Consider the following 24,656-nt stretch of genomic DNA (forward strand, 5'->3'; position numbering starts at 1 on the left):
ACGGCTTGTCCCATAGCCGGTGCCGCCCAGTCTGGTGTTTTGTTCTAATGGCATTTTGGGTGTGCTATTGAGTCCTGAGCACGCTGGCCCGGGCCAGGCCTCACCTCAGTTCAGCCTGGAGCACAAACCTGGCTCCCTTTGACCCCTCACGTCTCCGCTGGGCACTCAGCAGGGCCCTGCCTTTCTCGCCCCTAAAGAAACCACACGCTGGGAGTTTCCTGTTCCCTCTCACCAAGGTGGTGGCAAATGCTTCCTGAACCCATCACCGTGTCCCCAGAGACCCCAACTGCAAAAGCAGACCTACAATGGCCATAAGCTTAGGATCAACTTAGGATCACTGTGCTAATCCAGCAGTGACCGGAACCAGCCAGCCAACAGAGGAACCCCGCCGCACCGGAGGCCAGGTCATCCGGGAGCCACGGAGGGCCAGCCAGCAGTGTGGAGCCTGCGCACTTCCCCGCAGCCCCTTCCCCTGCTCCCGGCGGCCGCTCTGTTCCCCGAAAGGTGGATTGATGCCTTGATCCCTGGGCTGGGAGTGAAATGAGGAGGGGGGCAGCCCAGCACACAGTGGGCTTCCAGCCCTGTGGCCCTGGGGAACATTTAAGTTTTGAGACTTCTTGGACCATTTTACAAATGACATCTGGGGTCTCGGCTCGGGGTCCTCTGAAGCAGACTGGGCCGAGAACAGGTGCTCCAGGCAGGAACTTCCAGGTCAGCGTGTGGCCTCGGCTGTGACCCAAGATGGCCCAGGCTGGGCTGACGCCCCTCCCTCAGCTCCCTTCCTCATTCTCATGACTTTGGTAGATTTCCCAAGGGAAAGTTTAGGAATGAGGCCCTAGTGCAAGACTGCTGTAACCCCAAATAAAGAGCTCAGCTCCCAACAAGTTGATAAGTGCACAGAGCCTCAAAGAGCTCAGCATCTTGGCTCTGAGTGCTCACCTGGGACAGAGTCGGCTGAAGAGGATGACACCGTCATTGCCAAGGATTGGGGCGGGGGGTGGGGGGACCTGGGGCAGGCCAGGGGGTCTGGGGCAGAGGGTCCTGCGGTGGGGGGCTTGGAGCAGGGTGGGGGGCTGAGGCAGGGGTACAAAGATGGCTGCTCTGGGAACAAGCTTGTCCAGGAGCAGAAGGACCAGCTGGCTCCTGCCTGGCCTGGCCACCTCAGTGGGTGTCCTGACTGGAGCTTGTGATCTTTGAGTCCCAGGGACACCGCCTCCCACTCCCCCTCACCCCCAAGAGAGGAGTGATTTCTGCCAGGCTCTTGGAGGGCTCTGGAGGCTCGGTGCTGGCTTTCTGCTTCCTCTGGAATGGAGGAATGAACACTTGGGTTTCTCCTGGAGGCTGGAGTCTGTCACTTAACCCCTGTGACCACTGGAGCCCCGAGGCCCGTGCGAAAGCTCAGGCCTGCCTTTAATCAGCAGGAAACTCAACCCTCCTTCCCCATGCTGTTGGCTTGGCCAGTGGACTGAGCATGCTCTTGAAGCATTGATTTTCTTCTCGTAGGTGAGGGAAGTGTGTGTGTGTGTGTGTGTGTGTGTGTGTGTGTGTGTGTGTGTGTGTGTGTATGTGTGTGTGTGTGTGTGTGTGTGTGTGTGTGTGTATGTGTGTGTGTGTGTGTGTGTGTGTGTGTGTGTGTGTGTGTGTGTGTGTGTGTGTGTGTGTGTAAAAGAGTCTGGCAGTAGCTGTGCCCGATGACATGTCTTCTACTTTGGGCCGCCCCCCCCCGAACTCCCAGAGGAACCAGCTCGGCTCCCTGGCTGGGCTGGGAGGTAGGTAGAGGCATGCGTACCCCGGCACGCTCACCCCCAGGGAGTCAAGGAGCCTGTGGTGGAGGACGTGGGTTTCCAGTGCCATCGTGTTTGGGAGCTGTGTGTGGTTACCAGTTCCAAATAATAAGGTGGCATGTTAATTACCCCCCCCTTCTAATTTACCTTTATGCTGCACACGGTCGACGGGGAGGCGTACGGGGGTGTGCTTTCAAACTAAACAACGCGTCAGCTTCGGGGTAGCCTCGTGGCTCTGCTGCTCCCTTTCTGGAAGGATCCTACCAGCCAATTAAAAAGGAACCGTTGGCCACTTAAAACATAATCATTACTTCTGTGAATGCTGCTAAATTAAATAAGTGTTATCCGCATGATTTTTTTCCTCCTAAGACTTTGGTTTCTTTTGAAAGAAAACATTTTGTTACTTCTAAGCAGATTTGTTTGTAACCAGCATGAGGAATCTGAAATTATTTTTCTGGTGCTTCAAAGTTCTTATCTCTCTGGAGACTTCCCGCGTCAGGGAGCAAGGAGGGGCGGGGGAGGGGTCCAGGGACAAGACCCCGTCATTTCCACAGGTTCCAACACCTGGAGAGGGCCTGGTGGAAAGTTCTGGATCTGGCCAGCAGGTGCTGAGGCCGGTGCTCCCCTCCCCGTTCCTTCTCCTCACTTTCCCGACGGTCCACTGGGGTGTCAGGAAAGGGAACCATTCTGAAGCAAGCAGTTCCCCTGGTGAATTGAACACTTACCACATTGTGCAAATCAACTTCCACCTCTATCTAGTTCTGGAACATTCTCTCCACCCAGAGGAGTCCTGGGACCCATTAGCAGCCACGGCCCAGTGCCAGACAACCTCAGCCAGTTTGCCTGGTCTGGATTCTGCATAGAAATGGGATCGATCATACGGTGTTTGACCTTTTGTGTCTGGCTTCTTTCTTGTTGCATGATGCATTTTGAACATGTTTAATGGGCAGATAATGAGTGTATGGATTTATAGGCTAGAAGGTGATGTCTGCCTGTATGCACAGGGCCGTGCCTTGGGGGCCAGGGTCTGGTCAGGGTGCTCAGCAGGTGGCCTCGTGATGGGGAGTCGGGGTGGTTGGTCCATGGGCCAAAGTCTTTGTGAGATGGCAGGCGTGAGTTCGGGTTCTGCGTGCAGTGTAGCAGGAAGACGGGGGGAGTGAGGATGTTCCAGATTGGCTGCCTAGCGTTCGTGCCTTACAGCAGCAAGTTAGTGCTTTGTGCTTTCCCAAGGGCAGATGGGCCGGCCAGTGCACCGCCGCAGCTTCATCCAGCCATTCCATCTCAAACTGACTTTTGGGCTGTTCCTACCTCTGGCTACTGTGAATACTCACCTGGGCTGGGTGTGGGGGGGGGCAGGGCAAATGCTGAGTGCCAGGACTGGAGTTATTTTCAACTCCTCCCCTCCTGGTCCTTCCCTCCCCGGTGTCAACGTGTCCCCCAGCTGCCAGGCCACCCCCTGAACACCACGGGCAGGCCTGCCCTGGCACCAGCCCTCCCCACACGAACAAGTTGGGGAGCCTCTTCTTACCCAGCCCTGTGATCTGCCACCCTGCAAGCCCTGTGCCCGTGACCTTGGCAAGCCTGGCCCCCTCCTGCCCTGGCGTCACCAGGGCCCGGCAACGCCCTGGGGTCCTGAATCCTTCCAAGACTCATCTCTGCCTTCGATCTCCAAGGCCACAGAGGAGAACCAGCGTGGTTCTGGGGCCAGATTTTCCCCATCAGTGATGGCTTCACGTGTCCTCAGTCCCGAGAGGCACAGTGCAGCCTGGCCTGTTCCCCCTGCGGCGGGGCTGGACCGCGTGTCCTCGAGCGGCTGGCGGGACAGGGCTGCCTGCACTTCGCAGGTTGGTCCCTGAAGGAGCCGGGCGGAAAAAAATCTTCCGAGAGTCTCTGGCGTTGCACACTGCCTGCTTGGTTCAGGATGTACAGAGATGGTGCCTGCCGCTCAGAGGGCAGTGGCCAGGGTTGCTGGACCTCTCTGACCCTTGGGTCCTAGAAGGGTCATGTCCCTGGGGAGTCCCTTTACCACAGAGGTTGACTGTGTGATTTCCTTTAGGTGACGGTGACATTGTAAATAATATGTATGAGCCCGACCCGGACCTGCTGGCCGGCCAGAGTGCCGAAGAAGAGACAGAAGACAGCATCCTGTCCCCCATCCCCATGGGACCACCGTCCCCCTTCCCCACCAGCGAGGACTTCACTCCCAAGGAGGGATCGCCCTACGAGGCTCCGGTCTACATTCCCGAAGACATTCCCATCCCCCCCGACTTCGAGCTGAGGGAGTCCTCCATCCCTGGAGCCGGCCTGGGGATCTGGGCCAAGAGGAAGATGGAAGTCGGGGAGCGGTTTGGGCCCTGCATGGTGGCGCCCCGGGCCGCGCTGAAGGAGGCGGACTTTGCATGGGAGGTGAGCACTGAGTCTGAGCATGATTGATCGCGGTCATTTGTCTTGTGTTCAATCTATTTATAAAGCCGGGTGAGCAGCCACGGCCCGAGGCGGGAGGCTCGGTGGGTCGGAGAGAGCGTTCGAATGTCACATTTCCCAGGGTTATTTTATCCTGAAGCTTGCATGACGTGACTCAGAAAACATTGGGGTCCTGTGGCTGCTGCCGGCCCCCACGGCCGCGGCGCGCTCTTCCCGGAAATGTGTCTTTCATGAGCTCATGTCTTGAAGCTCGCCACGCCTCCTGAGAGATGGTAGGTGTAGCCCGCCCTGGCCGAGGAGCCAGGGGGAAGTCCCCGAAGAGATGGCGGTCCTCTAGCCAGGGCTGTGTTCTAACCCCAGGGGGCTGCGGCAGCTCTAAATGCCACCGAGCGTGCTGCCCTCAGACACCCCGGGGACATACTGTCAGGGCTCCTGCCCAGCCCCTCAGGGGCCCCACTTCTTAGCTCTGCGGGTGCAAGCCTCATCCTGCCAGATGGCTGTCTTGCTGATGAACCTTTCCGCCTATGTCTCTGCCAGCCTCAGTGGCACTGGTGCCTGTGTGAGGTTGGCCTGCATGGGCAGATCAGAAAGGACGGAGAAGGTCGCATCACATGAGGTGCCGATGTCCCCGCAGGCTCAGAAGTGTCCAGAGGTGTCCAGAAGTGCCCTGAGCAGGTGTTGGAGGGTGCCTGTCCCTGGTTTTGGGGGAGGGGTGCTCTCAACATGGCCTCTGGGGAGCCATGCATGCCACAATGGCACTCATGCCTTTAACCAAGCCTCCGTGGCTAGATCTGGGACCCTGATTGGTGGGAAATGGGAACGCAGGTCCAGATTTCCCCCGACACTTCACGGCCTCCCGTAGCGCCTGCTCCTTGGTCACTGCCCGGAGTGGGGAAGGAAGATAATCACGGGGCGGGGGTGGAAGGGTGGGGAGGGGGCTGGGAATGGAATGGCCATGGTCCTACAACAGCTGGGCTGGGGAGCACACCAGGTGGGACACAGGCCTCCTGTTCCATCTTAGTACATTTCCCAGCCTCAGGGGCCTTGGAGACTTTTCCAGAATGATCTACATCTTCATTTTCTGTATTGAATGAGGGAAGGATTCCGGTTTGTGACTCTGCACGGCTCCACAGAGTCCCCTCATGCATGGGGCCCTTCCTCCCCCTTAGGGGGCTCATGAGAGGCCCCCAGCCCTGCTTCTCCCCAGGCCCTTCCCGTCAGGATGTCCAGGATGTCCAGTGAAGGCTCCTGTCTGTGGAGGCTCCAGGTCACACGGACGACACCGAAGCAGGCAGGTTCTGGGGCGCAGGGCCTCTGTCATGGACATGGGGTTTTATCTGAGTGTGGGCCTGGGCCCCTCATTCTTCAGAGGAACCAGGCAGTCTAAGGAAAAGGCAGATTGAGCTTCCCAGTAATCCAACAAAGTGGAACGGGGTGGAATCGCAGCTCAGCCCTGTGTCCGGGGGCCATCCCGGGGCAGCGGCGGGGCACAGCTTGTGGGCCTGAAGGTGGAAGTCACCTTCAGGACTCACTGGCCAGGACCCAGAGAGCAAGGTCAGGCAGGATGGGGGGAGTTCCAATCGCAGCCCTCCAGTGGGCATGTACCTGGCTCAGTTGTGGTGGGAAAGACGCCCTCCCGGGTCCAGCAAAAGCATTGTGTAAACAGCATGCCCGGTGGGTGATTGGGGGATGTGACTTGGTGCTGACTTCCGCAAGGATCCTTTCCTGTCCCTCCCGGCCAGGTGTGCCCGAGAGAGGATTTAGAGTGTTTGCTGTACTTTACAAAGGTCTAGATAATTTAATTAGTAGGTGCCTTGTAGATGGTTGGAAAGCAAATTCTACAGGTAGATTTGTATGACCTTGAGGTGACTTTTCTTCTTGTCTGCTGTGATGTAAGTTTCTGTTTGCTTTTTGCTTTTGCTTTTTCTGTTAAAGCAATGCCCCATATCATGGTTCCTATAGTGCCGGGCCTGGTAGAGCCTGTCACTATCACCAGCCTGCGCTTGTTGACTTTGCGATGGTATTTATTCTCCTAGGACGTGAGGCAGCCGCCTCCCGCCACCTCCTTCCCCTTCTCTCTGCAGAGCGTTTTGTCCCGAGGTCCTGACCCGACAGCTTCCTTTCATGCCAGGGCTTAGAAATATTCGCCCTCTCCCCAACGTCGTCAAATACTACTCCAGACGCACATTATCTCGTCTGACCTTGTTTTATTTGCAAGTTCAAGCACCGATTACCTGGCTTTGTCATCTGTCTCTGGCTCTCTACCCTTTTACCACATAGCTCAGCTGCACAGTGGTCTGTGTTGTTGATGATTAGAGACAGTGGTGGAATTGGACTGGAAGCCACCATGTTCCCCAGGGAAGCTGGGAGGAGGAGGGAGAGGAAGGGGGGAGGGGAGGAGGAGGTAGAGGCTTCTGAAGACGCTGATTCAATCCACCTTTGCTGGAAGCCCATGACTCAGGTGGAAGTGATCTCTTTCTACCTCCGCAGACCTGAGCTGGGGCCGCCGGAGTAGGAAAAGGCTTTAGACCTCTCTTCTGCTAAGCAGCCGTGCTGGAATTTTCCATTGGTATCTTGAAAAGTAGTTGACTATCGCTTGATTTCTTTGCTCCCTGGAGTCCTGAAGGCAGCTCAGGAGAGACTGGCAGGTGTCCACTCCCTTCCTAGCTTTCCTTGACTTGCAGCCTGTGTGCCTTATCTCCTGATCACATAAATGGGTGGAGAGTGGGTGAAAGCTGGGACCAGGTCTGGAGGCCTCTCCATGGTTCCAGGCCTCTTGTTAACCATCTCCAGCCACTCACCCCAGGCAGCCCTGATCTGCCGCCTGCTCCAGGCTGTGCTTCTGCAGGTCTGGGGTGGGAGAAGCTACTAGAAGGCATCTGTGTGTAAGGATGTCCCTGGCCAGGCCGAGGGGAAGTCCCAGGCATGCACGGTTATCAGTTCAAGATGATCCCAAATGTGATGCCCGATTCCCACTCTCGGCCTAGTAATTATGTTTTATGGATTGGGATAATTGAATTTCACTATCATGAACACAGCCTTCATTCACTGAAAAAGAGCAAGTCATTGACGTGTTAGCAAAGATGACAAATGGGGTCCAGGGAGGACCATGTTGTTTGCCCTCGGCAGGGGTGGCTAGGAGCTCAGCTCTGTGGCCAGTTCAAAGCTCAGGGGCTCAGCTTCTCCTGAGGGGCTCGGGGTCACACCAAAGCTGTCCCTGTGGCAGGTGCCCCTCTGGGGGCCACAGGGACACCACGGAAACCACTTTTCTGTCCACTCTGAGAACAATTCTTGTTCTGGATCGTTCTGCTGAAGTAACAGGGAAGGATGATTTCCTTTTCTCAGTCAACACTAGGTTTTGGGTTGGGAGGCCCCGGCTAAGCTCTTCTGTCCCCCAAGAGAGGCTGACAAGACCACGCGTGGACTGTCGGTGCTCATTCTCACTCGGTGTGGACACTCCTTGAGCAAAGCCGGGAGGGGTGGGGAGGGGGGAGCCAAGCCCACACCTCCTGATGTTTGCTTGAGCTCCTAAGCCCTCCCCTACATCCAGAGCCCTTCGGAGGCTCTCCCCTTCCCCCGCTCCTGTGTGAACCAGGAACGTTCAGTGACTCCAAGTCCCCCTCTCCCACGCACTTTGGGACCCCATCAGGACTCACCTCCTTGTCATGTTTGAAGAAAATACGTCCATGTCTGGTGCCTCATCCACTCAGGGCCTGACTGGCATGTCTGTGAGCGCTGTAGGCTCGGCGCTGGACAGCTGGACATGACCCGTTAGGCTCAGGAGACTGGCTCGTTTAGAGGGTACTTTAGTCCCCAACCTCCCCCTCTGCATCTGATGCTGCATAGATATAACCCCCCCCCCCCGCCCACCCCGCCTTGCTCAGAGACAGCAGCGCTCCACTCACCCTGCCTGGGATAAATCACCCTGTGATTGCATTTCATTGCCCTGGGGGCTGTGAAGACAATGATTTTGATCATTTGTTGAGTAAATCATGACATTTGTCATCATGCTGTTTATTTTGCTAATTAAGAGATGGCTGCAGTGACAGCCCAGAGGGAGCCGGCTGTGGATGGGCTGCTCAGAAAGCCACCTGCCCTGGGCGGGGTCTGCAGCGGTGGGCCCCGCAGCCTGCGGGGGTGGGGGGGGGTTGTGGGCAGGCAGGGCCGGACCCCAAGGAAGGCAGGCGACGGGAGCAGGCTTCACACTCGCACGGTGTCCTCCCTGGTCTGGTGGACTCTTGTTGAGTTGTCCCCCAGAAAGCCGCTCTCAGCAGCGTGGTGGTGCCCAGCCCGTAATCGGCACTCAGCCATCATCTGCTGAATAAATGCATATGCTTGTGTTTAAGAAGCCGGAGGAAAACGTTACCGTGCGCCCATAGGGTTTCAATCAGCTGAAGAACTTTGCTCAAGTGGACAGCCTCACCCCCTGGCCCGAGTGAGTGAATGTTGATGGATCTGTTCATTTATTCAATCAACAAACAGGCCAGGCCTGGGCCGGAGCCTGTGGGAAGCTCTGGAGTTGTGAGAGTAAGCAACCTGGAATCTTGAGGCTGCCTGGATTCTTCTGTGCTGTGAGTCCCCACGCTGCCTCCTCCAAGCGGCCCTGGGGCCCACGGGGTTTGGGAGAGGGTCAAGCCCCCTTGTCCACCCCTGGGGACTCGGGACTCCCTGATGGCCAGATAAGTCAGGACTGGGGGACAGGTGGGCAAAAGCGACTCCAGCCCCGCCGGTTCAGATTTGGAGAAAAATTCTGTAACTTTAATAGGAGCTCATTATCCAAAACATAAACCTGGAAGGAAGGCTGGAGCTATAGAGAACATAACGTGTGTGCACACAGCCGCCACCTACGCGTGTTCCGGGAATGCCAGGCTTCACTCTTCCTGGGAAGAGAAGAGCCCCGATGTCAGGAAGGCCGCGGGAAGGTGTCTCTGGTGAAAGGCTGAGGCTGGTGGCAGGGGAGATGGATGGGTGGATTCACTGCCAGTTCCCTGGGTGTGGCCAGACCTGCGTGGGGGGGGGGGGGGGAGAGGGAGAGGGTGGGCCGGGGAGGGAGGCTGCACTCAGGGGCTCCCGTGGGGGTCTCGGCGTCAGCGGTGGTGTCCGGGGTCAGCAGGCCTCCTCCCTCTCTCCTCTGACCCTTACGTAGTCTCCCCAGCACCTGGATCCTTTGGATCCTTTGCACGTTCTTCCAGAGGACTCAAGTCCACAAGCACAGACGAGGCTGCGCCCCTGGCGTGGCCACATCTGCTACCAGGACAGGGGACAGCTGTGTCTCTACCTTGCCTGGCCTTGGTGGCTTTGGGGCGCGGGCTGAGTGCATAGTGGGTCCTGGGGTGGCGGCAGGAGCCATTCTCTAGTGAATTCTGCCCAGAATCCAGAGCCACAGGCTCCCCAAGAGACCCTTCCCAGCCCTAGATTAACCCCTGAACTTGAGGAGTTAGGGGGACCCTAAAGATCCAGCCCTCCCCCCCACCTCCAGACCTGTGTCTCCCTGTCCAGTTACTAGGGTGCCCTCCCCTTCAGAGAGGAGGCTTCTCCACAAGAAGGGCCTGGTCCTGTGGGGGGGAGGGGTGTGGGCAGGGGTGATAGTGAGGCCCCTCGGCCCCCTCCTCAGTCATCTCAGGTGTGCGTTGGCGTGGGGGCAGGGGCTGGAGCAGACCCCCGGGTACGGGCGGGGCCGAGGGCTGGCGAGCTTGGCCGTAGGTCTGAGCTTGGGCAGAGGTGCGAGAGGCCCATGTCACCAGCAGCCTTCGCTCCGCGTCTGCAACTCCACTTCTTTCTAGTCCAAAATACCATCCAGAGACTGGAAATTGGCGCGCGCGCGTGCGCGCCCGCGACGCACTTCCACGCCCCGGTGGTCACGTTCTGCCCATCCGCCTGGGGCCCTGCCTCCCTGCCGGCTTGTTAGAAGTCTGGAGTTAGCCAGGTGCCCGTGGCTCACGCCTGTCATCCTAGCTACTCAGGAGGCTGAGATCTGAGGCTTGTGGCTCAAAGCCAGCCCTGGCAGGAAAGTCCATGAGACTCTTATCTCCAGTAAACTCCCAGAAAACTGGAAGTAGCACTGTGGCTCAAGTAGTAGAGCGCTTGCCTTGAGCTGCAGAGTTGAGGGACAGCGCCCAGGCCCAGAGTTCAAGCCCCTTGGCTGACAAAAAGGAAAAAAAGTCTGGAGTTGGCCCTCATGGTTCCACTGAGTCACCATGCATATGGAGAAGATCTTTGTGATCCAGTAACCTAGGGTGGACAGGCTGGATGGAAATGCCCAGTGGACAATGGGGAAGAGTTAGCTGGGGCATGCGGTCACTGAGAGCTGCCCCGGCTGCTCTGGAGCAGCAGTGAACCCTCCTGGCCCTGGGCCTCCAGTGCTGACCTCCCGAGGCTCTGGGATCCCATGTGGCCCCCAAGAGGAGGGGCCGTGTGCATCTCAGCAGAGCCAGCCATTCCCAGGACTCTCCCGGCTGCCCCATATGGAAGCAGAGCCTGTGTGTCTAGGGCCAGCTGGTCAGCAGGCTGGGGCTGCCCAGAGTCTGGGCTCTCAGGGTCATCCCCCACTGGAGGACCTGCCCAAGGCCCTGGGCTGTGCGGGCAGGGCAGCTGGACCCGGTGGTCCCCGGCACGAGGGCAGGTGACTGGGCACCGTGAGCTCCCAGCCCAGTGCCAGCTGAGTTTGCAAAGGAAGGTGTGAACATTGTGTGTCTGTGTGTCTGCGTGTGGTTGAGGGTCAGGGGTGTTTTCCAGACCCGAGTGTCTGACGGAGGGCCGAGGGGTAGGGCCACTAGTGTCACCCCGACAGCACTAACACCAGAGCCCAGGCCGGGCCGGAGACCTTTGTTTACCAGGAGCCTCTAGATTTAGGATCCAGGTAATTCCTGCTGGGGTCTGTGACAGCTCCCAGGAGAGTCTGGCCAATGGTCAGGGTCTAGAGCAATCCTCCTGGGAAGAGAGGAAGAGCCGTCCATGTTTTCTGCCCCACAGCAGAGAGCCAGGCTTCAGAAGGTCCTGTGGTGGGGCTGAGGTCAAGGGTATCCAAAGGAAACCCAAGTCTGGCAGTTCTGTCTGGGCTGTGGGAGGCGGTGTGAGGAGCGGAGGACCCCCAGTGGAGGCTGGTCCAGCTGGGCTCTGAGGAGTGGAGGACCCCCAGTGGAGGCTGGTCCAGCTGGGCTCTGGGAGGCGGTGTGAGGAGCAGAGGATCTGCAGTGGAGGCTGGTCTGGCTGGGCTGTGGGAGGTGGTGTGAGGGGTGGAGGGCCACAGTGGAGGCTCGTCTGGCTGGGCTCTGGGAGGCGGTGTGAGGAGCAGAGGATCTGCAGTGGAGGCTGGTCCAGCTGGGCTCTGGGAGGCGGTGTGAGGAGCAGAGGATCTGCAGTGGAGGCTGGTCTGGCTGGGCTGTGGGAGGTGGTGTGAGGGGTGGAGGGCCACAGTGGAGGCTCGTCTGGCTGGGCTGTGGGAGGCAGTGTGAGGAGTGGAGGATCTGCAGTGGAGGCTGGTCTGGCTGGGCTGTGGGAGGCAGTGTGAGGAGTGGAGGATCTGCAGTGGAGGCTGGTCTGGCTGGGCTGTGGGAGGTGGTGTGAGGGGTGGAGGGCCACAGTGGAGGCTGGTCTGGCTGGGCTCTGGGAGGCGGTGTGAGGAGCGGAGGATCTGCAGTGGAGGCTGGTCTGGCTGGGCTCTGGGAGGCAGTGGAGGAGAGGAGGATCTGCAGTGGAGGCTGGTCTGGCTGGGCTCTGGGAGGCAGTGGAGGAGAGGAGGATCTGCAGAGGAGGCTGGTCTCAGGTGCGGCCAGGGATCTTCATACCAGCATTCTGCTTCATCACACCCCGGGCATCCACACAGGCTCACACTCACAGATGCACACCCCCCCTCTGGTCCTGGAGTACACTCTGGCCCAGACCAGCGCCTCCTTTCACACCCGCCGGCACAGCTGGGTGGCCTGTGCCGGGCAGGAGAGGCCCTTGCAGCCGTCCGTCCCTCACGCTGCGCTGCGGGGGGTGCATGGGTACAGACCGCATCTCGGGCTTTGTCCTGTCCCATCTGGGAGAGGGGCGGGCCAATGCCGATCCGCCCCCGGGTCGCCACGCGTGCCCACCAGGTACATCGCATCCCTCCGCCTTGTTTGCTGGTTCCACGTGTTCCCCGTGGCCTTGGCCGTTCACTGCGCCACCCTGGAAAGCTGTCCTGGGCAGCAGCGTGGCTGCGGCCAGGCTCTGAGAGGCGTTGCCCGCCTCTCCCTGAGCAGCTCGGTGGCCTTGACATTGGTGGCCAGGTCTCTGTCGGGTCCCAGAGAAGTGTTGTTTAGGCAAAGAAGCCTGGTGGATGTTTCACCCCGGCGACATCTGAATGTGTTTGTGAAGGCAGACTGCTCTGGACAGAGAGTATCCCAAACCAGGGAGCCTATCTCTCCCAGGCTTTGAGGGGAGATTGATTCTGGAATCAATACCAGACAATGCCTGGATGTACTAAGCCCCCTTCCTGGCCATCAGCTAGAGACGTGGGCTTGGGAGAACCCAGCAGTGTGGGAATGGGGCTGAGTTGAAGACCCCCGAGGGGAGACGGTGCACACGGCCCCGGTTCTCAAGGAGCGCCTGATCGCAAACCCTGTCCCATTTCTCCCAAGCACCCTGACATCAGCCCAGACATTTTTAGCCCAAGAATGCCACAGAATCCTGCACTATCTTAGGCCCAGCTTGGAGGCCCGGGTATATAAGGAATTTTAGAAAAAAGGAGAGAGAATGACTAAGAATACCTCCCGGTGGTTCTCCGTTACTTCCTTAAGGGGTAATAGCTCAGCCACAACCCGGCAGAGGGCACTTGCTTTAAATAGAGTGTTCTGATTCACAGGCGAAAAAAGGAAATAAATGTTTTCTTTTCATATTGGAGAGACATCCACGAATGCCAACTTCTTAAGTGGTATTTTGCCATCCGTCTCTCTCTCTCTCTCATCACACACACACACACACACACACACACACACACACACACACACACACACACACACATCTCAGTGACAGCCAGAGCCCGTCCCTACTCAGAAGGGGGCTCATGAACCCAGATGTGATCTAGTGTCTAGGCTGTCTGTGAGGAAGGAGGGAGGGAGCTTGGCCTCTGCCCAGCCTTGCCCTAGGGATTGCTCGGCCTGCCCCCAGTCTGGCTGTCTGTGGAGTGGGGTCTCCCTCGGCCCTTTTCCTTTTCCCTCTTCTCTCCCTCCCTTCTTGTTTCCTTAAGGAGAATAAGACTAGACACCAGGGTATTCTCCCAAAGGGACTGAGCTTTGCCAAGGACCACCGGGCAACAGAAAAGGCTCAGCCCTGCTCGGGCACCTGCTGGACACCTGCCAAGGTCCACACGAGACTCTTCCTCCTTAGCAGTGGTAAGATTAACATCCAGCCATCCTCACTTGATCAAGGGGAAACTGAGGCTGCAGTAGCAGAAGCCCCATCTCTGAGTCTATGGAGGGAGCAGCTCAGGTAGGTAGAGTCACAGGAGGGACACGAGACAGGGATGGCTCTCCCCCCTTCTCTCCAGCCTTTGCCCTCCTCCCTGAGCCCTGGTAGGGGGAGCAGGGGTTGGGGGGAGCCAGTGGCAGGAAAAATAAAGTGAACGCGGTGATGCCTCTGTAGAGGGTCCTGAGCTCTGTTCCGTAGCCCACTGCGGTGCCCAGGGCAAGCCAGTTGGCGCTCACCGTGGGGACGTTGATGATGATGTGGGAGCGATTCTTCAGACCCCCAGGGAATGCCAGCAGATGTCCCCGAGATGGAAATCAGGGACACTCAGGGGCAGTGTCTCACAGGGACAGGAAGTCCCTGGCTCTGGCGGTCAGCCTGTAAGGAATGGCGTCCAGACCTCCAGGTCCCAGGGCAGCAGTGTGGAAGGATTATGCTGGGATCCTCCAGGTCAGGGCCCAAACGCTGAGTCCAGTCTCCTTTCCACCTACCGTGCTAGATTCCCAGGCTGAGGTGTGGAAAACGGCAAACTGACAGCCACGTGGCCACGTGGGGGCGGGCACCCCACAGGCATGGCGGAGACGGGCCTGCCCTGGCCCGGGGGTCCTTCCTCGCCAGTGTGCTTTCTGTTGCGTCTTTTCTGTGTCACGAGCACTGGGTGTGAGCAGAGAAGATCCCTCGTGTGTGTGTGTGTGGCGGGCGGTGGGCGTGGCCTCGGCTGAGGTGCGGCCTTGGGAACAGGACCCGCACAGCTGGAACGGGGTCTGGGGGGCAGGTGGGGCGTGACATGCCCAGACGCGAGTCTCATCCACGCACACCCCGGGCTGGGCCTGAGATGGCCTTGTGCTGCCACACACACACTGGGCTTACGCCGGAAGGCGCACAGAGTTGCCTAGCAGAAACCCAGCGGTGCCAGCCCCGGGCACTTGAAAGAGTCCGACCTTGAGTCATTTCCTGGTGGCAGGTTTCACGAGGCCTCCAATGGCACACGCTCCACGCTCGCTCCAGGGGGTGGAGCCGCTGCTGCCCAGGCAGCTCCCCAGGGGAGCCCTCTCAGAGCTCCCCACCCCCTGGTCAGGTCAGACAAGAGCCCCAGGCTTTCCAGGCCATAAAAGGTCTTGGGCAGGGCTGCAGCCGCAGCCCCAGGGTCCCTCTCTGGTGGAGAACTGGCCTCTCACCAGACCCTCCGGGGTTGGCCCGCGTATCAGAGCTTTCTCCATAGCGGGGATTCCTGCGGCTGCCGTCTCCTGGGTAGGAATGCACCTCGTGTGTCTCGGGCTCAGCCAGAGATAGGGTTGCTGCTACTATTCACAGGCCACCGCGGACCAGACTGTCCACCCGGACCGCCTCTCTCTGCATGTGGGAAGAGCTTGCTCAGGGCCAGGTTGCAGGGCCCCAAGTGAGCTATCTGGGCTGAGCTGCCCCTAGGCTTGCCCTTGACAAAGGCAGCCACTGTGCAGGGCTCAGTGCGGCCCTGCCCGCTCCTCAGGGAAAGGCCAGGAGCCTGGTCCCTTGGCGTAATGCGCGACGCTTCTCCCACACCTTCTGGACATTCTTTTCACATTGTTTAAAACTGACATGAAGCTAGGCATCTGTGGCGTGGGCCTGTTACTCCAGCTCCCCAGGAGACTCGGATCTGAAGCCAGTCAGGAAAAATCCATGAGACTCAGCTCAGTCACAGTATGGGAAGTGGAGGTGTGGCTCGAGTGGTAGAGCACCAGCTTTAAGCAAAAAGTTCAAGCCCAAGTAAGTACTGGCATAAAACAACAGCAGCAGCATCTTATATCAATACGAGAATGGGCTGGCAGTTTGGAGTGCCCCCAGGATGCCTTGCCGCAATTCCCCGGCCGGTCCCGGTTCACTAGGCTGGCAGCAGCCAGGGGCCATCAGTGCAGCGTCCCGCGCTTGTCAGCTGTTGGCGGTGCCACTCCTGCTGCCTGAAGGGGGCCAGGCCCGCGGCCTCCGTGCTGCATGCAGGGAGTGCTCGCCCATCCTCATCCTCTCTCCCCAGCTGTGTCCCTTGTCCAGCCAGCGCAGGGCAGAGGCAGGGATTCCCTGTCCCAAGCAGGGCCCTGGGAACCACCCTTTGTCTGGCTTTCAGGCCGAGTTTCTCCTTCTGGGTTAATGCCCAGTTTAATTGTACATCCCATTGTGTATCCCTGTTCAATCACGTTCAAAAATACCTGCATCCACTCCTTTCCCATTTAGATCTCTCTAAAGTCCATTCGGGCTTATCAGCACCGTAATTTCACGAGCAGAGCTAAGATTTCTGCCATTTAGGCCCCGGGCATTGTCTGTCCCTGCGGCAGCTGAGATAAACCCTCACCCAGAACAAAGTCGAAATGACCTTTTACAAGTAGAAGCAGCCTTGTTTCCCTCTAGACTAATTTATCAGCCTTCGTTTCAGCCTGGCTCTCAGCAGAGGCCCGAGAGAGCGCTGCGCAGAGTGGGGTGGGGGCTCGGGGGATTAGGACGCTTGGCTGGCTCCTGGTTCTCAACAGGCACCTCCAGAGCCATCAGCCTGCCAAGAGCGCGGGAGAAGAGTCCCCGCGGGCAGAGAGGGTGGGAGAGGTGACCCGGCCCTCCCCTGGCTCCTGCTGCAGTACTGAGTTACACCCAAAGGAGAATGCAGTGAGCACCCAGCAGTGCTGAGCCGGCTCCTGGGGTCCCCTTACCACTGGGTCTCTACAGAGCTTGGTGATCATGGCTCAGGTATCCAGCTTCTGGAGGAGACTGGCCAGCTCTGTCCTTCTTGTCCAATGCACAGAGTCCCTCCACAGAAAGAAGTGGGGAGAGCTGCTCAGGCTCCCAGACTAGCCATGTTCACATTTCTAGAAAGTTCCCACTGCCCTGGTTAGGATGGCTTGTTGTACCCCAGAGAGCCCGGGCCTCCTCCAGAGTTCATGCTGTCTGGAGCCGACATGCCACCAGCTTCATGAGCACGAAGAACTATCAACATGTCTGAGAAACCCCTGAGCCCCATGGGCAGAGATGTTGGCTGGACTCAAGCCCCAGTGCCCTCCACACTGCCACTGCCCTGAGTCCACAGAGCCTGGGCCGAGCATCCGCAGCTCTGCTTCTCCTGTGTGCTCCCGCACTGCTGCAGGGGCCGTGTCTGACCTTCTCTCCAGTCTGAGCCTTCAGGAGTGACGCCACACACGTCCCTCTAAAAGACAGCCAAGCAGAGCCCCTCTGTCCACACCTAAGACAGCCAGCAACCCCCTCCCCTCCCCGGTCTGACTAGGGGAGACGCTGGGGATGGAGGGGCACACGGGCTCCATTTCACGGGCTCCATTTCTCACTCCCTGTGGAGGCAGAGGTCTCCATCTGTCCTTCAAGTTGAGACCTCACCGTGCCAATGGCCAAGGCCTAGGGAGAAGAAGTGGAGGTCAGAGGGAGGAAGAAGATGGGAGCAGCCATGGCTTCTTGACCAGCCTGCTTGCCGAGAAAGGCACTGGCTCCAAGGCCTTCAGTCAGGGCTTTCCTATAAATAAAAGGTGCACGTTTTCAAAGATTTCAGAGTCTTCGTGGGATTAAAGAATAACTCGGGTGTCCCTGACAGTACACGGCTCTCCAGAACATGCATCAGGAGTTGAAACCTTGTTTAACTCTCAGCAGCCTGGCTGGGGGTGGGGGTGCCGGGAAGAATCTGAGGAGAAATGTCTGAGCACCTCAGGTCTTCATGCTTTTCCTTGACCCAAATATCCTCCCAGGAAAAGCCACCTGCAGACTTGGGCCAGATCTTCCACCCTAGCCAAGAGTGTGGAGGGAAAGCATGGCAGTGAATTAGGGAAGGAATGGGAGGAAGGAGAAAAGGAGGAGGAGGTAGAAGGAATGAAAAAGAGAAGAGAGGAAGGAAGAGAGGGAAGAAGAGGAGAAGGAAGAGAAGAGAGAAAAGAGGAAGAAAAATAGGAGGGGCAGAAAAAGGAAGAGAAGGAGGAAAGAAGAGGACAAAGAGGATGAAGAGGAAGAAAATAAGGAGGAGGAAGAAGGAAAAGAGCATGAAGATATTCGAAAAAGGAAGAAGAGGGGAGAAGAAGGCAGAGGAGGAAAAAGAAGAAGAAGAAGAGAAGGAGGAGGAAACAGAAGAAATAAGAGGAAGTAGGAAGACAAGAAGAAAAGAAGAGGATGAAGAAGAGAAGGAGGAGGAAAAGAAAAGGAAAGGGCATTAAGAGATGGAAAAGAGGAAGAGGAGGGGAGAAAAGGAAGAGGAAGAATATGAAGAAGAAGAGGAAAAGAGAAGATATAGAAGGCAGGGAAGAGAAAGCAAAGGAAGAAGAAATGGAAGAGGAGGAAGGAGAAAGAAGAGGATGAAGGGGTGGAAGAGGAGAAAGAAGAGAAAGAGGAAGGGAGGAGAAGGAAGAAGAGGAGGAAGGGAAGGGGAGGGGAGGAGCTGGAGGACCGTAACCCTTGCCTCTTCTTAAAGGACGCCCCCCGCCCCCCATGGTTCAGCTGAGTGTCTCTAGGAGTCTGCAGCCTGGAAAGCTCACCAGGGACCTCTCCAGTGGTCTCTCTGATGCATCAGAGAGATTTGGTGAAGGATGCGTTTGGAAGAAGAATTACGTTACTGCCAACGCTGTTTGTGCGTTCCTGTTCTGGCTATGCTGGCTTCCAGTAGACGCACTCGAGGGGAAATCAGCTGACTGGATAGTGAGTCAACGCATGTGGCTAAGGCAGATGGCTACTGCTGCCACTTGACCTGGCAGCCCCTGGGCTGCTGTCACCAAGTGCCAGGCGCTGGCTTACCACTTACCCACGCGTGGCGCTGGCTTGGCGGGGCTGCAGCTCCTCCAGCTCAGGGAGGCTCGGCTCTGCTCCCTTCCAGGCCTCTCTCGCTCGACTTCTGGCGGTTTGCGGGAAAATCTTTGGGCTTCATGTTCATGTGACCTCTTTCCTGTGTGCACCTGTCCCCAAATGACCCATTCTTAAAAGGACACTCCTTGAATTAAGGCCACTCTACTTTTCTTCACTCAAATGAATGTGCTCGGCAAAGACTTTCCCACATTCCACGTGCCGGATGCCAGGGCTTCCACATACAACTTGAGGTGTGGGGAGGGGAACAGGGGGACAGAGCTCAGCCTGTAATAGACCCCTAAGAGTTCAAGAATCTGGGCTGATTCATCCCCTAGTATTATAGGTGTCCAAGACAATGCACGTATTGATGTTGATTCCTAGGATCGGGCACCAGGCTGGGATGGATTGGACGTGAGGGGCACCAGGCCTGGATAGGACGCACAGTGATGCGCAGGAGCGTGTGAACCGTGAACAAATAACACACTGGCCATGGTGCCGCCCACTGTCTCTTACTGTTACAGTCCTAACAGGAAGAGACATTTTTTTCAAGGTTAACATTTTGAGACATTGGTGACAACCACAGTGCAGAGGCCACGGGCATCGGCGTGGTTCTTCTCAGACACACCCGGCCATCCGTGTCCCCTGGGCCGCATGGCAGGGGAAGTCTGGCAGGGGCAACGTCGGAGTGCGACGGGGCTTCCCGCGGAACCCCACTGCGTGGCTTCGAAATCCTCTCACTTAGGCAGGAAAGGTTAGTGTAGGTGTTCAGTGGTGCAACAGGAAGACTTGACATAGATCAGATAAAGAACCTGGCCGCAGTCCTCTGGTTTGGAGGCAGCGGCTCGGTAGGAATGCGTGCCCTGTAAGACCTCCTGGCCGTCAGAGCCCAGCCCAGACCCAGGTGGAGTCGGCCAGGTGGGCTCACACTGCCCATGGTAAGGCCTAGGACCCATCAGAGGTGTGTGTGTGTGTGTGTGTGCGTGTGGGTGTGTGTGGGTGTGTGTGTGTGGCTATTTGCTTAAGAGAGTTCCTTTTTCTTTTTGGTGCTAGTACTAGGGCTTGAACTCAGGGCCTGGGTCATGGACCCTTAGCTCTTCTTATCCACCACTTGAGCCACAGCTCCACTTCTGGCTTTTTGCTAGGTAATTGGAGATAAAAGCCTTTTACAAACTTTCCTACGTGGGTTGGCTTTGAACCGTGGTCTTTAGATCTCAGCCTCCTGAGTGGCTGGGATTATAGGCGTGAGCCACTGGCACCTGACACTTGTTGAAATCCTCAAAGTCGCCTTTGACCCGGGTGCGGACTTGCATCTGCGCCCACCGGCTTGAACATGGTCACCTAGGTCCTGCTGGGCTCCAGGCCGCAACCCGCAGCCTGAGACACTAGTCCTTGAAGGCCCTTGGGCGTCTCATTCAAAAAGGAAATGGTTTAAAAAAAATGGGCGGGCAGGCAGGAAAGGAGTGGAGAGGGACAGGGCCCCAGCGGTTGGCTAATTGGAGAGTGGCACCCCTGTGTGTGGGGGCGGCCGCGCCGGGACAATGTGCTCCGGAACGGGGGCTGGGAAGGCCCGGTGGGATTGTGATTGAATTAGTCGAAGTCAGAAGCCCCCTGAATGAGGTAAAGAGGGGAAGGGGAAATGAAGGTCCGGGTATAATGCTGCCTAAATGAGGGTCCCCATTCACTCCTCATGAAAAGGCGCCGCGCTCCCTTTCTCCTGGGGGAAGCGACAAGCGAGCTCACTTTTGTTTGGCTGGGGGCGGGGCGCCTTGGAGGACAAATTTACCTACCCGGAAAAATAATCCCAGGGACAGCAGTGGGAACCAACTCCCCTGAGCTCCCTGTGTCCCCCAGGGGTGACAGGAGCTTGCAGGCCCAGGAGACCTGCTTCCCCTATCCCCCCCCCCCCCCCGCCCGTCTGTCTATATCACACAAAATCTTGACATTTAACATGGACTCGTGAGACCATGCATTGGAAAGCAACCGATCTTGAAAGTTGTGTTAGAAAAACATGCCATCAGAAGCAACTACAAAACCCTAAAATACAGAAGTAGACCAGCCCCAAGCCTAAAAAAGGGGGGGGGAAGAGAGAAAAATGGGCAACTATGGGGGAGAGGGCCTGAGGGAGGGAAGGGGGGGCAGAGAGATTACATGAAAAAATAAGCACTTTACAAAGTGCTATGCTCAGTAAATATTTGTTGAGTTCATACATTAATTAATTTTCCAGATGAGATTTGCCTAATCCATTTTTTAAAGAAAATAAGGATTAGGATAGAATGGGAATCGGTGATTAGGGCGTCTTGGTGGATATGAATGTTTGGGGCTGGACGCTCCTGGGGGGAGATGAGGCCACGCTCCCCTCCCTGTCCCCCTCCCCGCAGTCCTTCATAATTGCCCGAGGAGCTGGCTCATTTGCTATTTGAGTTCCAGCCCCGGGAGGAGCCCTCCTCTACCCACCTGCTACCCTCCGGAGCCCTGAGCATGGCGGGGGTTAAGCACCTACTAAACTTGGATTTGTGCCCCACACCAGCCTGGGGATGATGGCCCCAAACCTCTGTGGACAACCTGTGGGCCTGAGCGTGGCCTGCGGGGCTGCTCAGCAGGGCTGGACCCGTGTCCCGGAGGTGCGTGAGCATGTGCGTTTGCAGAGCACCCAGGCATCATGGCTGGCACAGGGGACCAGGGCCATCCCGGAGGGCAGAGTCTCTGAAGCCCCTCCCAAACCTGGAGACCCAGCGGCTGGGTGGCCAGATAGCAGGTGGGCCTTCCACCTCCCTGAGAAGTGAGGAGGACATGATTTCAGGGAGGGTGAGGTTCCGGGGCCTGAGATGCACCAAGATCCCAAGAGCCCCCCCCCAACTGTGCACACCCTTATGTAAGCACACACACAGCCTTATAGCACACCCTCACATTCAACCAACCCCATTTCCACACCACACACATAACCACAGCCTCACACACGTACATGACCACACAAGCATGCACACAGCCTTGCACAACCTTACAGCACACTCACACAACACTCCTATAACCACCCAATCATATCTCCACACAGCCTCATGCCCACATACATCACACTCATACCTACACACAGCCTCATGCACACTCATACCATCAGTCATACACAGTTTGACACATACACCCAGCCACACAGCCCAGATACCTCGCATCTCATATGACACCACCCATTGCAACACACACAGCCTCTCAAATACACAATTGCACGCATACATACACACACACACACACACACACACACACACACACACTTCTTGACAGGGTGTCTGGCTGAGGCTCTACTAGGATCCAGCAGTCTGCTATCGGCCGGGATTGAGAGCTATTTTGTGGTAATACCTGACCACAGGGCTGGGATGTGGGTGTTGGGGAATGGAGGCCAATCCTGGAGACGTAAGGTGGGTGGGCAGCCCACACACCCAGGAGGACTGGATTGTCTGAGGACGCTTCTGGAACAGGGATCACAGACAAGGACCATAGGAGCCTCAGAGGCTGGGAAGCCGGGCCCAGCCCCGAATGGGGTACAGAGCCCAAGCATGCAGCCGGCAAACAAGTGCTCTGGAGGAAGGGCACTTCAAGAAGGAAGAACACACGAGTCAGGAAGTGGGTTGAGGCTAGAGCCGGATGGGATGGAGGCTGTGTGGAGGAGACCCTAGAGGACGCACCAAGGGCACAGGGTGCCAGCCCTCCTGCCTTCAGCCTCCGAAGGAAGCGCATGCAGGAGCTTTGCGCAGCCGCTCACACCAGTTATGACTTGGAAAGAAATTCCTGACTACACAACACGCGTGGCTGGTGACTCCCACCACCCTGCGGAAGCAGACCTGCTGTGTCCCACCCCGCCTTCCTCCCGAGGACAGCTTCCCAGGCGTGGCAGCACCGGTGCCCGTGAAGTCCGGGACAGAAGGGCTGCTCCTCCAGAGCCCAGGGTGCCTGTGTGATCATTGTAAAGGGGGCAGAAAGGGCTTTAATTAGGGTCACCCAGTCCAGCTCTGCTGAAAGACAGGACACTGCCCCAGGACGGAGCCACTGGATCGAGTCATTTACCGTCTGCACGGCAGGGAGCAACGGCAAACCCTTGGCCCAGTTCCCCGGCCTCCTGCCCCTTCCCTCACTCCCTCTGACACCTGTCAGTCACTTGAGAGATTCCTGGTGGACGGTGCTCCTCAGATGAGCCCCTTTGGACGGTCCAGCGCTGTGTGGGGAGGGCCGGCCGTGGCCTCCGTCGGGGACTGGTGGGAGCGGCCGTGGGGCAGAGGTTTCCAGGTAGTTGTGTTATGTGTGGCCGACGCTGTGCCTGCAGGCTTCCCTGGTGGACTGGTGTGCGGCCTCCAATTCTGTGTGAGATCCCAATTCTGGGCAAGTGGAAATGTAGAAAGCCCCTAGTCCTGGGACAAACCCACCCTCTGGCTCTTTATCAAGCGTCCTAGGGGTACACGGGGGCAGGACAGCCCTGGATTTGCTTGGTAGTGCTGTCATCTGTTGCCATGGTGACCGCCTCATCCCTCTGTGTGCCCCTCTGCAGGGTGGCCCTGGCCTCCTGGGCCACAGTGAGACCCTTAGAACCTGTAGGAGATTGCCTTGCCCAGCTCCAGCCCAGGGCTTCTGCTGGTCCAGCAGGGCACCTCCCCCAAGCCTCAGAGAAGGGTGCAGCCATCCCCACCCAGGCCTCTCTCATTCTGGAATCTTCCTTCCCTGGCTCAAAGAGGTTTTCACCCAGCTCCACCGATGTGCCGACGTGCCCCGGTAATTCTCCATTCCTGCTACGGCAGGCGCTCCGTGGCCTCGCGCCACGCTCCCCGCCCACCCCCGCCATGGCCACGGCCTGTCAGACGTTGTCAGCCGTCTTTCTGGGCAGCAGACCACCCTGATGGAGACCTGCTGGGCCCAGGGTAGGAGCCAGACTCCATTTCCCCGCAGGGAACCTGCCAGCCCCATGTCTTCAGTGGGCCCAGACCTCTGGTCTGACTACTCTGCTGAGATTCAGGGTGAGACTTCTCCCAGCCAGGCGTGGCATGTTCCGACCGTCCTGTGGAGGGAGGGGCAGGACCGTAGCGGCCCCCCCCCCCAGGTGTCTGTAGCAACAAGGACATCTCGGAGAGCCAGCCAGTGGGAATTCCAAAGGACTCGGCAGAGAACGCTGTGTGCTGTCCTGTCTGGCAGGCAGACCTCAGGCCTCCTCTCATATGGAGTCAGAAAGTATGAGAAAAAGAGGGGGAAAAAATCAATCATTTATCTGGCAGGATCCCACGCCTGGGTGGAAAGGGAACTGGAAGATAAGGCCATGAACTACACCTTAGATTGGGATTTGCTAAGCACAGTGGAGCTTGAAACAGCCCGAGTACAGAAATGGCCTTGCTTTGACACCAGAGAGCCGTCCTCACAAGGCCTCAAGGTCACCTTGGGCAGAACAGGCCCAGCTGCTCTCTCTTTCTTCCTGGGGACTTTCTAAAGGTCATGCCCTCTCGTGTGCTCCCTAGAACTGCCAGACAAGAGGCAAAAAGAAGGCATGGGCCAGGCCTCCCAGACAGCCTGGATTCCCTTGTCACACATTTCTGTAGGTGCAGGTGCATATAGAAGCAGAACATCTCTGTGGAGTGTCCTAGAACCCTCTAGCAAAGGCTCCCTGCTATTTTGGAGAGCTGAGTCAGCAGAGGACCCCAGGGGCCTTCTGCCCCATGGTTTGAGGGGGAGCAACACTCCAGCTCACTCCAGCTCACTCACATTCCCAAGCCAGCAGGATAAGAGAATGCGTAGAGGGGAAGCATCTAGAAATATGTCTGGCTCCATTAACCTCCCAAGCTAAATGGAGAGCTCCAATCTGTACTTTCATGTCAGCTCTTTGGAAGATTTCTTATTGAACCTAGAAAATACCACACTACCCTTCCAGAGCCTATGGCAGAAAGACACCTTGACAATCATGATTATTAATATAATCTTCCTTTCACGATTTGCTAGGTGTGCAAATGTTCCTAGAACATGAACATTTTGAATAAATACCCACATTTAAAATTGTACTGCCAGAACACAGTTCTCTCTGAGCTGCGTTGATTCCCGTAGTTCAGTTTGATCATTGTGGGTGCATGGGGAGTGTGGACGGCACTCTTGGACGGCTGGATTTTCTGTAGCTCTGAGAGGTTTGCACAGCTTGTCCAGGGCCATCTCCCACTCGATCGGTCCTGCGTTGAGCTGACAAGACGAGGAGCATCGGTG

The 24,656-nt window shown here is 57.4% G+C and overlaps 1 protein-coding gene across 3 annotated transcripts in view; it reads left to right on the plus strand.

Moving 5' to 3' along the window:
- Positions 1 to 24,656, plus strand: part of Prdm16 (PR/SET domain 16) — a 300,472-nt gene that overhangs the window by 95,933 nt on the left and 179,883 nt on the right. For all 3 annotated transcript variants that reach the window (XM_070037164.1, XM_070037165.1, XM_070037166.1), the window contains exon 2: positions 3,841 to 4,190. In XM_070037164.1, coding sequence (XP_069893265.1) covers positions 3,841 to 4,190 — 350 coding nt within the window. The remainder of the gene's footprint in view (positions 1 to 3,840; positions 4,191 to 24,656) is intronic.

Source organism: Dipodomys merriami, unplaced genomic scaffold (genome assembly GCF_024711535.1).
Source record: "Dipodomys merriami isolate MVZ:Mamm:240054 unplaced genomic scaffold, mDipMer1.0.p SCAF_28, whole genome shotgun sequence".
NCBI lineage: Eukaryota > Metazoa > Chordata > Mammalia > Rodentia > Heteromyidae > Dipodomys > Dipodomys merriami.